General features: G+C 35.5%; 1 protein-coding gene across 1 annotated transcript; it reads right to left on the reverse strand.

Annotated features, from left to right (window-relative positions):
- Positions 1-11,963: 11,963 nt before the first annotated feature.
- Positions 11,964-12,910, reverse strand: LOC139900853 (uncharacterized). The gene is made up of 3 exons (XM_071883604.1): positions 12,830-12,910; positions 12,504-12,635; positions 11,964-12,410 (listed from the first exon to the last, which is right to left on the reverse strand). Exons 1-3 carry the CDS (start codon positions 12,908-12,910, stop codon positions 11,964-11,966), a joined length of 660 nt encoding a protein of 219 aa, XP_071739705.1.
- Positions 12,911-15,699: the final 2,789 nt, after the last annotated feature.

A 15,699-nucleotide genomic window follows, 5' to 3' on the forward strand; every position in this document is an offset into this window, starting at 1 on the left:
ACGTCGGAACTTAAAAGTCTAAAAACTAAATCTAAAAAGTTGTGCCTAAAGGTATTAAGGCTTAGAAGCAATTCTATAGGAAATCCGCAATTACTTAAAGGCACTAAAATCTATTTAAAACTAAAGCGAAAAACGGCGTCGCAAAATTTTAAAGCACCTAAATCTTAGTCTAAGGAATAAGCACTTAAGGGATTTTACGGCAATGCCTAAAAATCTAAAAATAAAAATAACTACGGCAAAAATAAACTTAATACTAAAAGTTGCGACTATAGTCTAAAAAAAAACTAAAGGTAATAAAACTTAAAATAATTTTTTTATAGACAAAATCTTAAAAATATATAATTTTTTAAATAATATTTTTTTTTTTATTTTTTTTTTTTAAAAACGAATTTTTTTTTTCTTAAAAAAAACGTTTTTTTTACAGATTTTTTTTTTTTTTTTTTTTTACGTTTTTTTTTTTTTTTTCAAATATAAATTAAAAAATATAGTGTTTCGCCGAGTCCCCGGCAGCGGCGCCAAAAACTTGATGATGTAGCGTGAGGGTACGAAATAGTATTATTTTTAATACAAAATACTACAAAATATGACACAAGTTTTATTAATTTACGGATGGGATATACCTAAACCTTGCTACAACACTATAGGCAGTGTACCTAATCGTAGAGTAGTGTAGTTTTTAGTAAGTCCGGTTCGTTCCACAGGGAGCTGGTGATACTTACTATATTTTTAACTATATTTATATAAAATATATATAATTATATAAGTAGTAATATTATTATAAAAGGGGGGTTTTACCGTTTAATGACCGGTTTGTCGATTTTAAAACTTTAGTCGCAGTTAAAACCTAATGTAAAATATAAAATAAATACAAGACTTTAAATTAAAGCGTAAAGTAAATAACGATAATGAAATTGCGAAAAATGCGATAAAATTAAATTGCGATAATTAAAAGTACGATAATTAAAAGTGCGATTAAATAACAATAAAAGTGCGATAATTAGAAGTGCAATTAAATGTAAAATAAAGGAAATAAAATATGAAATAAAAGAATTATGCTTATTTAAACTTCCGTAATCATGATGTTTGACATGTTGATTTTAGTTTTATGCCCATGGGTTAATTGTCCTTTGTCCTGGATTATTTAATATGTCCGTCTGGTTTTTGTCCATAACAGTCCATCAGTCATAAATATAAAGTGCGAGTGTCCTCATCAAATTATTCTTATACCCGAAGTTAAATATTCCAACTAATTGGGGATTCGAATTGTAACAAGGTTTTAATACTTTGTTTAATGAATACACCAGGTTATCGACTGCGTGTAAACCAAGGTTTTACTACTTTGTTAACAATTACACCAATTACCCTTGAATGTAATTTCACCCCTATTTTAATTATTCTAGTGGCTATTAATCCATTCCCGTGTCCGGTTAAATGAACGATTATTCGTACATATAAATACCCCGCCCATCGTGTCCGATCGAGTGTATATGGTAATTTATAGGGACGCCTAATTGTAAATCTTTATATTAACATTAACAAACTATCATTTAGTTAAACAAATATAAAGCCCATTAATAGCTCATAGTCTAATTTCCACAAGTGTCGTTCTTTTGTCCAAACCCCAATTATGATACAAAGCCCAATTACCCAATTTTAATATTTTTAGCCCAACATCATGATTACTTCGTCTTAAATAAGCATAATAATAACTTAAGTACGAGACATTAATTTAAAAAGGAGAACATAGCTTACATTGATTATTTATCGCGTAGTGTTACACGGACAGAGCTCCGACTTTAAAACCTGTAAAAATAACTTTTACATAACCCAAACTAATCTAATATAACACTAATCTATACTATATATATATATATATATATATATATATATATATATATATATATATATATATATATATATATATATATATATATATATATATATATATATATATATATATATATATATATATTTATATTATACGGAGTATTATTATTCTTATGTTATGGGTGTGTTGGTGTGGTAAAACAATTCGGCCAGAAAACTGCCTTTTATAGAACTTTTTGGATTTTTGATCCCCATGCAAGTTGCATGAGGTTTAGTGTATTTGCCATGCAACTTGCATGGGCTTGTTTTCCAGCTCAAGTTTTGGCATTTTACTTGCCGACATAATATAATATAATTATAAATATAAAATATAAATAATTAATATAATTATTTATATATTATATTATATTCTTGTGCATAGCAGACTCGTAATTTTTGGTCCATTGCGTCGGGCGTTTCTTCTTGGCTCAGGTCCCGGTTCCGGATTTTCGATCGTCTTTTCGTACAATTTAATATCGTGTACTTTGCGTTCCGCAACTTGTACTCTTGTCATTTTTAGACGTTCTTCATCAATAAATTGAACCTTTTTAATTGTATCTTGTACATTTGAGCATTTTGGACCTTTCCGTCTTCAATTCGTCGTTTTCGCCTTTTGTCTTCGCACTTATTTAATATAAACGAATATTACTTGAAAATGGAACAATTGCAACTGAAAACTTGTCATATCGGAAGGATATTGATACTAAATATATGTTCATTTATAGCACTATCATGTGTCCGGGAGCATTCGAAGATGAGGAAGAGAAGATCGGCGCATTTGTGAAAGGATTACCGGAAAGAATCCAAGAAGATATAAATTCACACGAGCCCGCCTCCATACAACAGGCATGTAGAATGGCTCACAAACTAGTGAACCAGATTGAGGAAAGAATTAAAGAATAGACGGTTGAAGAGGCCAATGTGAAGCAAGTCAAAAGAAAGTGAGAGGAAAACGGTGATAAGAATCACCAGTACAACAACAACAGCAATTACAATAATAATCGCAACAATTATCCCAACAATCGCAACATCAATCGCAACTACAACAAACGGCCCAACAACAACAACAACAACAACAACAACAACAACAACAACAACAACAACAACAGCAACTACAACAATCATCCCAACAACAATAACAACCGCAACAACAACAACAATCAGAAGCAGCTATGCCAAATGTGTGAAAAGTATCACTCGGGGTTCTGCACCAAATTTTGCAACAAGTGTAAAAGAAATGGTCATAGCGCGGCGAAGTGTGAGGTCAACGGACCAGGGGTTAACAGAATGAAAGGAACAAATGGTGTCGGAACGAGTAATGGTGGAGCAAGTAGTGTTGGAGCAAGTTATGCCAATGTAGTTTGTTATAAATGTGGAAAACCGGGCCACATTATTAGAAATTTCCAGAACCAGGAGAACACGAATGGACAAGGCCGCGGAAGAGTTTTCAATATTAATGCGGCAGAGGCACAGGAAGACCCGGAGCTTGTTACGGGTACGTTTCTTATTGACAATAAATCTGCTTACGTTTTATTTAATTCGGGTGCGGATAGAAGCTATATGAGTAGAGATTTTTGTGCTAAATTAAGTTGTCCATTGACGCCGTTGGATAGTAAATTTTTACTCGAATTAGCAAACGGTAAATTAATTTCAGCAGATAATATATGCCGGAATCGAGAAATTAAACTGGGTAGCGAAATATTTAAGATTGATTTGATACCAGTAGAGTTAGGGAGTTTTGATGTAATAGTTGGCATAGACTGGCTGAAGAAGGTGAAAGCAGAGATCGTATGTTATAAAAATGCAATTCGCATTGTACGAGAAGAAGGAGAACTCTTAATGGTGTACGGAGAAAAGGGCAACATGAAGCTACATCTTATTAGTAATTTGAAGGCACAAAAACTAATAAGAAAAGGTTGCTATGCTGTTCTAGCACACGTCGAGAAAGTACAAACTGAAGAAAAGAGCATCAATGATGTTCCCGTCGCAAAAGAATTTCCCGATGTATTTCCGAAAGAATTACCGGGACTACCTCCACATCGATCTGTTGAATTTCAAATATATCTTGTACCAGGAGCTGCACCAATAGCTCGTGCTCCTTATAGAATCGCACCCAGTGAGATGAAAGAACTGCAAAGCCAACTGCAAGAACTATTAGAACGTGGTTTCATTCGACCAAGCACATCACCATGGGGAGCTCCTGTTTTGTTTGTCAAGAAGAAGGATGGTACATTTAGGTTGTGTATTGACTACAGAGAGTTGAACAAACTTACCATCAAAAACCGTTATCCACTGCCGAGAATTGACGACTTATTTGATAAACTACAAGGCTCGTCGGTTTATTCGAAGATCGATTTACGTTCTGGATATCATCAAATGCGAGTAAAGGAGGATGATATTCCAAAAACTGCTTTTAGGACGCGTTATGGTCATTACGAGTTTATGGTTATGCCGTTTGGATTGACTAACGCACCAGCTGTGTTCATGGACCTTATGAACCGAGTGTGTGGGCCATATCTTGTTAAGTTTGTCATTGTTTTCATCGATGACATACTTATTTACTCAAAGAATGATCAAGAGCATGAAGAACGTTTGAGAAAAGTGTTAGAAGTATTGAGGAAAGAAAAACTGTACGCTAAGTTTTCAAAGTGTGCATTTTGGTTGGAAGAAGTTCAATTCCTCGGTCACATAGTGAACAAAGAAGGTATCCAGGTGGACCCGGCAAAGATCGAAACCGTTGAAAAGTGGAAAACCCTAAAAACTCCGAAGCATATACGTCAATTTTTAGGATTGGCTGGTTACTACAGAAGATTCATCCAAGATTTCTCCAAAATAGCAAAACCCTTGACTGCATTAACGCATAAAGGGAAGAAATTTGAATGGAAGGATGAAGAAGAGGAGGCGTTTCAATTATTGAAGAAAAAGCTAACTACGGCACCTATATTGTCATTGCCTGAAGGGAATGATGATTTTGTGATTTATTGTGACGCATCAAAGCAAGGTCTCGGTTGTGTATTAATGCAACGAACGAAGGTGATTGCTTATGCGTCTAGACAATTAAAGATTCACGAGCAAAATTATACGATGCATGATTTGGAATTAGGCGCGGTTGTTTTTGCATTAAAGACTTGGAGGCACTACTTATATGGGGTCAAAAGTATTATATATACCGACCACAAAAGTCTTCAACACATATTTAATCAGAAACAACTGAATATGAGGCAGTGTAGGTGGATTGAATTATTGAATGATTACGACTTTGAGATTCGTTACCACCCGGGGAAGGCAAATGTGGTAGCCGACGCCTTGAGCAGAAAGGACAGAGAACCCATTCAAGTAAAATCTATGAATATAATGATTCACACTAACCTTACTACTCAAATAAAGGAGGCGCAACAAGGAGTTTTAAAAGAGGGAAATTTAAAGGATGAAATACCTAAAGGATCGGAGAAGCATCTTAATATTCGGGAAGACGGAACCCGGTATAGGGCTGAAAGAATTTGGGTACCAAAATTTGGAGATATGAGAGAAATGGTACTTAGAGAAGCTCATAAAACCAGATACTCAATACATCCTGGAACGGGAAAGATGTACAAGGATCTTACGAAACATTTTTGCTGGCCAGGTATGAAAGCCGATATTGCTAAATATGTAGGAGAATGTTTGACGTGTTCTAAGGTCAAAGCTGAACATCAGAAACCATCAGGTCTACTACAACAACCTGAAATCCCGGAATGGAAATGGGAAAACATTACCATGGATTTCATTACTAAATTGCCAAGGACTGCAAGTGGTTATGATACTATTTGGGTAATAGTTAATCGTCTCACAAAGTCAGCACACTTCCTGCCAATAACAGAAGATGACAAGATGGAGAAGTTAGCACGACTGTATTTGAAGGAAGTCGTCTCCAGACATGGAATACCAATCTCTATTATCTCTGATAGGGATGGCAGATTTATTTCAAGATTCTGGCAGACATTACAGCAAGCATTGGGAACTCGTCTAGACATGAGTACTGCCTATCATCCACAAACTAATGGGCAGAGTGAAAGGACGATACAAACGCTTGAAGACATGCTACGAGCTTGTGTTATTAATTTCGGAAACAGTTGGGATCGACATCTACCGTTAGCAGAATTTTCCTACAACAACAGCTACCATTCAAGCATTGAGATGGCACCGTTTGAAGCACTTTATGGTAAAAAGTGCAGGTCTCCGATTTTTTGGAGTGAAGTGGGGGATAGACAGATTACGGGTCCGGAGATAATACAAGAAACTACCGAGAAAATCATCCAAATTCAACAAAGATTGAAAACCGCCCAGAGTCGACAAAAGAGCTACGCGGACAGTAAAAGAAAAGATATAGAGTTTGAAATTGGAGAAATGGTCATGCTTAAGGTTTCACCTTGGAAAGGCGTTGTTCGATTTGGTAAACGGGGGAAACTAAATCCAAGGTACATTGGACCATTCAAGATTATAGATCGTGTCGGACCAGTAGCTTACCAACTGGAGCTACCTCAACAACTCGCGGCTGTACATAACACTATCCACGTCTCAAATTTGAAGAAATGTTTTGCTAAAGAAGATCTCACTATTTCGTTGGACGAAATCCAAATCAATGAAAAACTTCAATTCATTGAAGAACCCGTCGAAATAATGGATCGTGAGGTTAAGAGACTTAAACAAAACAAGATACCGATTGTTAAGGTTCGATGGAATGCTCATAGAGGACCCAAGTTCACCTGGGAGCGTGAAGATCAGATGAAGAAGAAATACCCGCATTTATTTCAAGAAGATACGTCAACACCTCCAACTTCTTAAAATTTCGGGACGAAATTTATTTAACGGGTAGGTACTGTAGTGACCCGAACTTTTCCATGTTTATATATATATATTAAATGAAATTGTTATTTACATGATTAAGTGTTTCCAACATGTTAAGCAATCAAACTTGTTAAGACTTGATTAATTGAAATAGGTTTCATATAGACAATTGACCACCCAAGTTGACCGGTGATTCACGAACGTTAAAACTTATAAAAACTATACGATGACATATATATGGTTATATATATAGTTAACATGATTTTATTATAAGTATGTATCTCATTAGGTATTTTAACAATGAGTTATATACATAAAAATGAGACTATTAATTTAAGAAACTCGAAAACGATATATATAACGATTATCGTTATAACAACGTCTTACTAGGTACATATAAATCATATTAAGATATTGATACACTTGGTTAATTATGTTAAATGATAAGTAAATATATTATTAAGTGTATTAACAATGAAATACATATGTAAAAATAAGACTACTAACTTAATGATTTCGAAACGAGACATATATGTAACGATTATCGTTGTAACGACATTTAACTGTATATATATCATACTAAGATATATTATATATCATAATATCATGATAATATAACAATTTAACATCTCATTTGTTATAATAAACAATGGGTTAACAACATTCAACACGATCATTAACCTAAAGGTTTCAAAACAACATTTACATGTAACGACTAACGATGACTTAACGACTCAGTTAAAATGTATATACATGTAGTGTTTTAATATGTATTCATACACTTTTGAAAGACTTCAAGACACTTATCAAAATACTTCTACTTAACAAAAATTCTTACAATTACATCCTCGTTCAGTTTCATCAACAATTCTACTCGTATGCACCCGTATTCGTACTCGTACAATACACAGCTTTTAGATGTATGTACTATTGGTATATACACTCCAATGATTAGCTCTTAGCAGCCCATGTGAGTCACCTAACACATGTGGGAACCATCATTTGGCAACTAGCATGAAATATCTCATAAAATTAAAAAAATATGAGTAATCATTCATGACTTATTTACATGAAAACAAAATTACATATCCTTTATAGCTAATCCATACACCAACGACCAAAATCACTAACAAAGACTTTCATTCTTCAATTTTCTTCATCTAATTGATCTCTCTCAAGTTCTATCTTCATGTTCAAAGTGTTCTTCATAAATTCCAAAAGTTCCAGTTTCATAAAATCAAGAATACTTCCAAGATTGCAAGTTTACTTCCAAGTTTTCTAAATCCATTCCAAGTAATCATCCAAGATCAAGAAACCTTTGTTACTTACAGTAGGTTATCTTTCTAATACAAGGTAATAATCATATTCAAACTTTAATTCAATTTCTATAACTATAACAATCTTATTTCGAGTGGAAATCTTACTTGAAATTGTTTTCGTGTCATGATTCTGCTTCAAGAACTTTCAAGCCATCCAAGGATCCTTTGAAGCTAGATCTATTTTTTTCATTTCTAGTAGGTTTATCCAACGAACTTAAGGTAGTAATGATGTTCATAACATCATTCGATTCATACATATAAAGCTATCTTATTCGAAGGTTTAAACTTGTAATCACTAGAACATAGTTTAGTTAATTCTAAACTTGTTCGCAAATAAAAGTTAATCCTTCTAACTTGACTTTTAAAATAAACTAAACACATGTTCTATATCTACATGATATGCTAACTTAATTATTTAAAACCTGGAAACACAAAAAACACCGTAAAATCGGATTTACGCCGTCGTAGTAACACCGCGGGCTGTTTTGGGTTAGTTAATTAAAAACTATGATAAACTCTGATTTAAAAGTTGTTATTCTGGGAAAATGATTTTTATTATGAACATGAAACTATATCCAAAAATTATGGTTAAACTCAAAGTGGAAGTATGTTTTCTAAAATGGTCATCTAGACGTCGTTCTTTCGACTGAAATGACTACCTTTACAAAAATGACTTGTAACTTATCTTTCCGACTATAAACCTATACTTTTTCTGTTTAGATTCATAAAATAGAGTTCAATATGAAACCATAGCAATTTGATTCACTCAAAACGGATTTAAAATGAAGAAGTTATGGGTAAAACAAGATTGGATAATTTTTCTCATTTTAGATACGTGAAAATTGGTAATAAATCTATTCCAACCATAACTTAATCAACTTGTATTGTATATTATGTAATCTTGAGATACCATAGACACGTATACAATGTTTCGACCTATCATGTCGACACATCTATATATATTTTGAAACAACCATAGACACTCTATATGTGAATGTTGGAGTTAGCTATACAGGGTTGAGGTTGATTCTAAAATATATATAGTTTGAGTTGTGATCAATACTGAGATACGTATACGCTGGGTCGTGGATTGATTCAAGATAATATTTATCGATTTATTTCTGTACATCTAACTGTGGACAACTAGTTGTAGGTTACTAACGAGGACAGCTGACTTAATAAACTTAAAACATCAAAATATATTAAAAGTATTGTAAATATATTTTGAACATACTTTGATATATATGTATATATTGTTATAGGTTCGTGAATCAACCAGTGGCCAAGTCTTACTTCCCGACGAAGTAAAAATCTGTGAAAGTGAGTTATAGTCCCACTTTTAAAATCTAATATTTTTGGGATGAGAATACATGCAGGTTTTATAAATGATTTACAAAATAGACACAAGTACGTGAAACTACATTCTATGGTTGAATTATCGAAATCGAATATGCCCCTTTTTATTAAGTCTGGTAATCTAAGAATTAGGGAACAGACACCCTAATTGACGCGAATCCTAAAGATAGATCTATTGGGCCTAACAAACCCCATCCAAAGTACCGGATGCTTTAGTACTTCGAAATTTATATCATATCCGAAGGGTGTCCCGGAATGATGGGGATATTCTTATATATGCATCTTGTTAATGTTAGTTACCAGGTGTTCACCATATGAATGATTTTTATCTCTATGTATGGGATGTGTATTGAAATATGAAATCTTGTGGTCTATTGTTACAATTTTATATATATAGGTTAAACCTATAACTCACCAACATTTTTGTTGACGTTTAAAGCATGTTTATTCTCAGGTGAATACTAAGAGCTTCCGCTGTTGCATACTAAAATAAGGACAAGATTTGGAGTCCATATTTGTATGATATTGTGTAAAAACTGCATTCAAGAAACTGATTTCGATGTAACATATTTGTATTGTAAACCATTATGTAATGGTCGTGTGTAAACAGGATATTTTAGATTATCATTATTTGATAATCTACGTAAAGCTTTTTAAACCTTTATTTATGAAATAAAGGTTATGGTTTGTTTTAAAAATGAATGCAGTCTTTGAAAAACGTCTCATATAGAGGTCAAAACCTCGCAACGAAATCAATTAATATGGAACGTTTTTAATCAATAAGAACGGGACATTTCACACATAGCCAGCGCTTTTCATTGCATTACTAAGTAAAGTACTTATAGTCTTCCAAGTGAACCAACACTTAGGTTAGTGGGCAAGCAACCTCAATGCTTGTCGTTTATTGTCATGACTCGCAGTCTTCTAGCCTGCTAGGGTGTGTTGGTCTAGACAAACCAATGTCTGTTACCCACCCTAAAATCTAGCCTTGTAATCAAACAAACTTCTGCCACGCAGGATCTAGAGATCATCCCTTAAAAGGCAGGATGCACGTAACTGCTATAAAAAATGTGCGCTGAAACATAACCAAATGTTTCCATACAAAAATAAAAATCTATTCATGACAAAATAAATAAAATCCATAAGTCATAACCAAATGACAAACCATCACAACCAAAAAGAAATACTAACTGTCTTTGGAAATAAAGCAACATTTTAAGTAAACTAAAAAATGTAGGAGCTCATAGTGCGGGGTGATCAATCCCATGTGCTGCAGCCTGACAATTATATATAGCATCTTTTCAAATTGGTTGAATGCCAAGTACGAGGTACTCGTTCTCCAGTTATTTCAGCTAGGATATAAGATCCTGTAGCACATGTGTCAATTATTTCATAGGGACCCTCCCAATTGGGCCCAAGCTTTCCAGTATTCTCTGCTCGGCTTGCCTTATTATTGTGCCATACATACTCTCCTACTTTGAATGTCAACGGCTTGACACGCTTATCACAATACTTAGATATTTTATGCTTGGTCATGGCTTCTCGTATAGCTGCTATTTCTCTACACTCTTTTAGCATATCTAGGTTAGCGTGCAAGCCTCCACCATTGCTTGACTTATCGAAGCTTTGGACTCTCTTTGTGGGCACCAATATTTCTGCAGGGATAATAGCTTAAGTCCCATAAACCAAGCTGAAGGGAGTCTCACCTGTGCTATTCTTATGAGTAGTTCGAAGCACCCACAATACACTTAGGAGCTCATCGACCCATTCATTTCCATATAAGCCCAAGCGTGCCTTTATCCCCTTAACAATATCCCGATTAGTTACTTCACATTGCCCATTCGCCTGAGGGTGTGCGACCGAAGTGAAAGATTGCTTAATGTTCAGGTCTTGACACCAGGACCGGAATGGTTCTCCTTCAAATTGGGTTCCATTATCGCTGACAATTTCATTGGGAATACCAAACCTGTACACAATATCTTCCCAAAAGAAGTTGCGAATGCGCCTGCTGGTAATTGTTACCAATGCCTTCGTCTCCACCCATTTAGTGAAGTAATCAATTGCTACCACCAAGAATTTGATTCCCTCTGAGTAAACAATGATTGCATTAATACTATGAAAGGGCGTAATTAGCAAAGTATTATTCAGATAAATTATTCCACGCGTACCTGGGCACGCGGTAATTGGGCCGACAATGTCGATGGCCCTCTTGCAAAATGGCCAAGCTGCCGTTATTGGTATCATAGGATGTCGCGGTGCTCTGCTGATGGGCGCGTGTTGTTGACATAATTGACATGCTCTCACGACCTCAACTGCATCTTTGTGAATGGTGGGCCAGTAATACCCAATGCGCATAACCTTTGCGGCTATAGTCCGATAGCCGGAGTGCAAAGCGCAATGCCCTTCATGAATTTCTCTGAGCACTTCTTTCGCTTGATTTGGACCAATACACAGTAGGCTTGGTCCAAGGAACGACTTTCTGTAAAGAGCTCCATCCACCAAAGTGTACATAGGTGATTTCATGCGTACCTTTCTTGCTTCCTTTTCATCTGTAGGGAGCATTCCTTCTACTAAAAATTTAAGTACAGGTGTCATCTAGTTTGGGCTTTCCTCCTCGACGGGTGCGACAGTAGACTTCTCATCAATAGAGTTCTGCGTCAGTTCTTCCACCAATACACTTTTGCGCAAGTGATCGAACGCTAGAGCAGCCAACTTGCTAAGCGCATCTGCTTTCTTATTCTGACCCCTAGGCACCTGCGTTAGTCTGAACGCGTCGAACTCTTCTATCATATTTTGTACAAGTTCTAGGTAGCTTTTCATAGAGGCGTCATGCACCTTAAACAACCCATTAACTTGATTTGCCACGAGTTGCGAGTCAACGTATGCATCTAAACACTTAATACCTAACTGCTGCGCTATACGCATCCCTGACAGCAGCCCTTCATACTCTGATTCATTGTTCGTAGCTGTGAACGAGAATCGAAGCGCATAGGTGTGCTCTTCCCTCTCCGGACTTGTCAAAACTAACCCTGCGCCTGAGCCCTCCAGGCCGTAAGCTCCATCAGTATACAACTCCCAAGGTTGACTTTCCAGTGGTTCGGTTGCGATACTTTCCTTTCATGCTTCTATCTCAACCGTAGTTTCAGCCAAGTAATCTGCCAATATCTGTCCTTTGACCGCTGTTCGTGGAGAGAAGTTTATTTCGTGCTCCCCCAATTCTATGGCCCATTTAGCCAATCGCCCCAAAGCCTCAGGTTTGTACAGCACCTGTGACAATACAACCGTTGTCAATATATCGCATTTAATCCATGCACGCTAAAAGTGACTTATAAGATTGCTTTATACATAGGTAGTGCGTTCCGCGACTTGTACCTGTCTTATTGGTTGATCAGTCAATACCACTATAGGATGGGCTTGGAATACCGACGCAACCTACGAGCTGTGTGCACAAGCGTGTATACCAGCTTTTCAATTATAGTGTAATTGACCTCACTTCCACTAAGCGCCTTACTGATAAAGTATACAGGCATCTGTACCTGCATTTTTAAAGAATGGGCTGCACATACACATAAACATATGTGACGCTCCGTACAAAATCAACGTGTACGGATCATCATCAACAGGATCATCACACGGTTACAATACTATATGCTGTTTTAAAACAAGATTGTATTCATGGAAAGATAACGTTTTACAAAATATAGCGTGCTTCTATGAATAGAAAGCAATTAACATAAGTACGAGACCCAAGGGTCATTACAAATTCATTGTTCAAAAGTAACATAGTTTGTGAATGCAAGGTAAAAGTTTCATGCAGAGACATCTCTAATCAAAGCAGGGGGAGTCTACACAGCAAGTCTAGCGAGACTAATACAGCAGAAGCATCAAACGTCTAAGCACCTGAGAAATAACATGCTTAAAAAGTCAACACGAATGTTGGTGAGCTATAGTTTAATTGTAACAGTAATGTAATGTAGGCCACGAGATTTCGTATTCAAAATAGTATGAAAAGTATATGCTTAACTGTGGGCACTTGGTAACTAACTTAACGTAAAAATCACCACCTAATAGTACACTTGGAGAGTGCGTATGTTCTCGAAGTATTAAACACCCGTTAAATGCTAGCGCGACTAGCCTGAGTGGGGATGTCAAACCCAATGGATCCATATCTAAGATTCGCGTTCACAGGTTCAAAAACCAATGACTAAACGTTACCGAGCTAAGGGGAAAGTTTATGCCGTTATATCACCCACACATATATAATAAGTTTAAGTACTCGTGCCTAGTAAGTAAAACATAAAAAGTGCATGTATTCTCAGTCCCAAAAATAGTTAAAGTAAAAAGGGATGCTATAACTCACAGTGAAAATGCGGTAAAAGTCGATATAAGGTAAGTAAGCAAGTAAGTCGGTCCGAAAGGTCCTAAACCTAAGTAAAAAGTTACTAAGTCAGTAAGTTATCCCAAAAGGGTTTAAAACTACGTAAGTTAAATCATAAGTGTCATCATCATCAACATCATATGTAAAAAGTAAAGTAAGATTTAAATCAAGAATAGAGATCGAAACAAAGGCTGACTTCGTTCAGCTTCTACGACCTCTATACAAATTGAAATGACATGAGACCAGTGGCCAAGGCTCCGTATATGAGTCCTCTAACCGCTGACCAATTTACAGAACCTAACTCCTCTTCGTTTGACCGTGGCGACAGTTTAAGTGCGAGTAGGTCAGAAATTTCAGCACAACGTTACAAGGGCGTAGTGACTTTCGGAAGGCTATAAATCCTAAACCGTATATCGGATTAAGACGAGGCCTAAATTGAAAATCATATACTCGAACTGAAATAATTTAAAATAAACTTTTCCAGTAGCCCAGGTGATTTATCAGATCTAGAAAACAGTAAACAATGCTCCGGTAGGGTTCTTGGGGCTTGATGCTCATCACAGTTCTCATCCTTGATGCTTATAGCTTCAAGTGTACAACTCGTTGATGTGTTTGCATCACTATGACCAAGGTTCTACCATCAACACACAATGATAAAGACTAAGAATCAAAACACAACTCATGTGAGAGTTTGAGCAAGGTGATGAACCAAAGTTGCATCACTTTTCTTAGTTTCAACACAATTACAAGTCTTATTAAGCTATAAACTTTGAATTAAACTAAATAAGCAATACCGTAAGCTAGAGAGCTTAGATCTTAACTAGTCATTGAAGATCTTAGACTAAAAAGTTTAGATCCCATGTTCTTGGTGAAACCCTAAGTCAAAACACTTAGACTTTCCACTTTACACAACCATAAGCTATGAAACTTAGATTTTGTAAAGTAAAGTGAGCATAAATAAATAAATTCTTGTTTTAACAAGTTAGATGACCATAAGTTATATATCTTAGATGAATCTTACATGTGTGAAAGTTATAAACTAGTAAGCTTAAACTTTCTTGTTCTTGAACCTTCAAAGTTAGACTTTGGTTACAAGATTTATGAGATCAAAGTTACCAAGTAATCTTTGACCAAGTAACTCAAACAAATCAAATTCCATAACAATAATAATAGATTTAAAGTTAAAAGTAAACAAGTTCAAGTAAGGATCCTTTATGTAAAAAGATATCAAGTCATAAACTTGAATCTTCATTAAATGAACTTCAAAGTTCCAATACTTGAATATAAAGAAGATCATAAAGTAACTTGATCTTAAAAGTTGTAATAAGTTCATGTAGAATCAAAAGCTACAAAGCTTTGATCCTTGTTCTTGCTTCTTTATCATAAAAGAGATCAAAGAATGCAAGATCACATGAGGATTGAAGTTATAAAAACCAAAATCTAAAAATAGATAATGATGATGGTGATTTACGGTTTTGGGAAGAAAAAAGGAAGAGAAAAAGATTCAAACCTTCAAGTTTTCTTCAAGAAATGATGAGAGGAAGTAGAGAGAAAATTGAGAGGATAAGTGTGTGTGTTTGAAATGAAGTGAATGAGAATGTAATAAGCCTTAAAAAAATAAAGTGAGGGGGTATGTGTGTGGGGTGGCCGACGGCCAAGGGAGCGGGGGGGGGGGGGGGGGGGGCATGACTTGCTATTGGATGGTGGTACATGGTGGTGGTTGTACATGTTGGGTGGTTTGAGACATAATACTAGTATTAGTACACAAGCATGCATGATAATTGTCTCATTACTTCATGGACTTAATTATTAATTTCCTGGGCTAATTAACCCATTAAGTGGTCCACTAAGTTGAGTAAGTTGGGCCATAGAAGTCCATTAAGGTGCTAAGTCCATTAAGGTGCTAGTAAGCCCAAGTAAACACCTAAGCATAATTAAGGAACCATAAAACTA

This window comes from Rutidosis leptorrhynchoides, chromosome 3 (genome assembly GCF_046630445.1).
Source record: "Rutidosis leptorrhynchoides isolate AG116_Rl617_1_P2 chromosome 3, CSIRO_AGI_Rlap_v1, whole genome shotgun sequence".
NCBI lineage: Eukaryota > Viridiplantae > Streptophyta > Magnoliopsida > Asterales > Asteraceae > Rutidosis > Rutidosis leptorrhynchoides.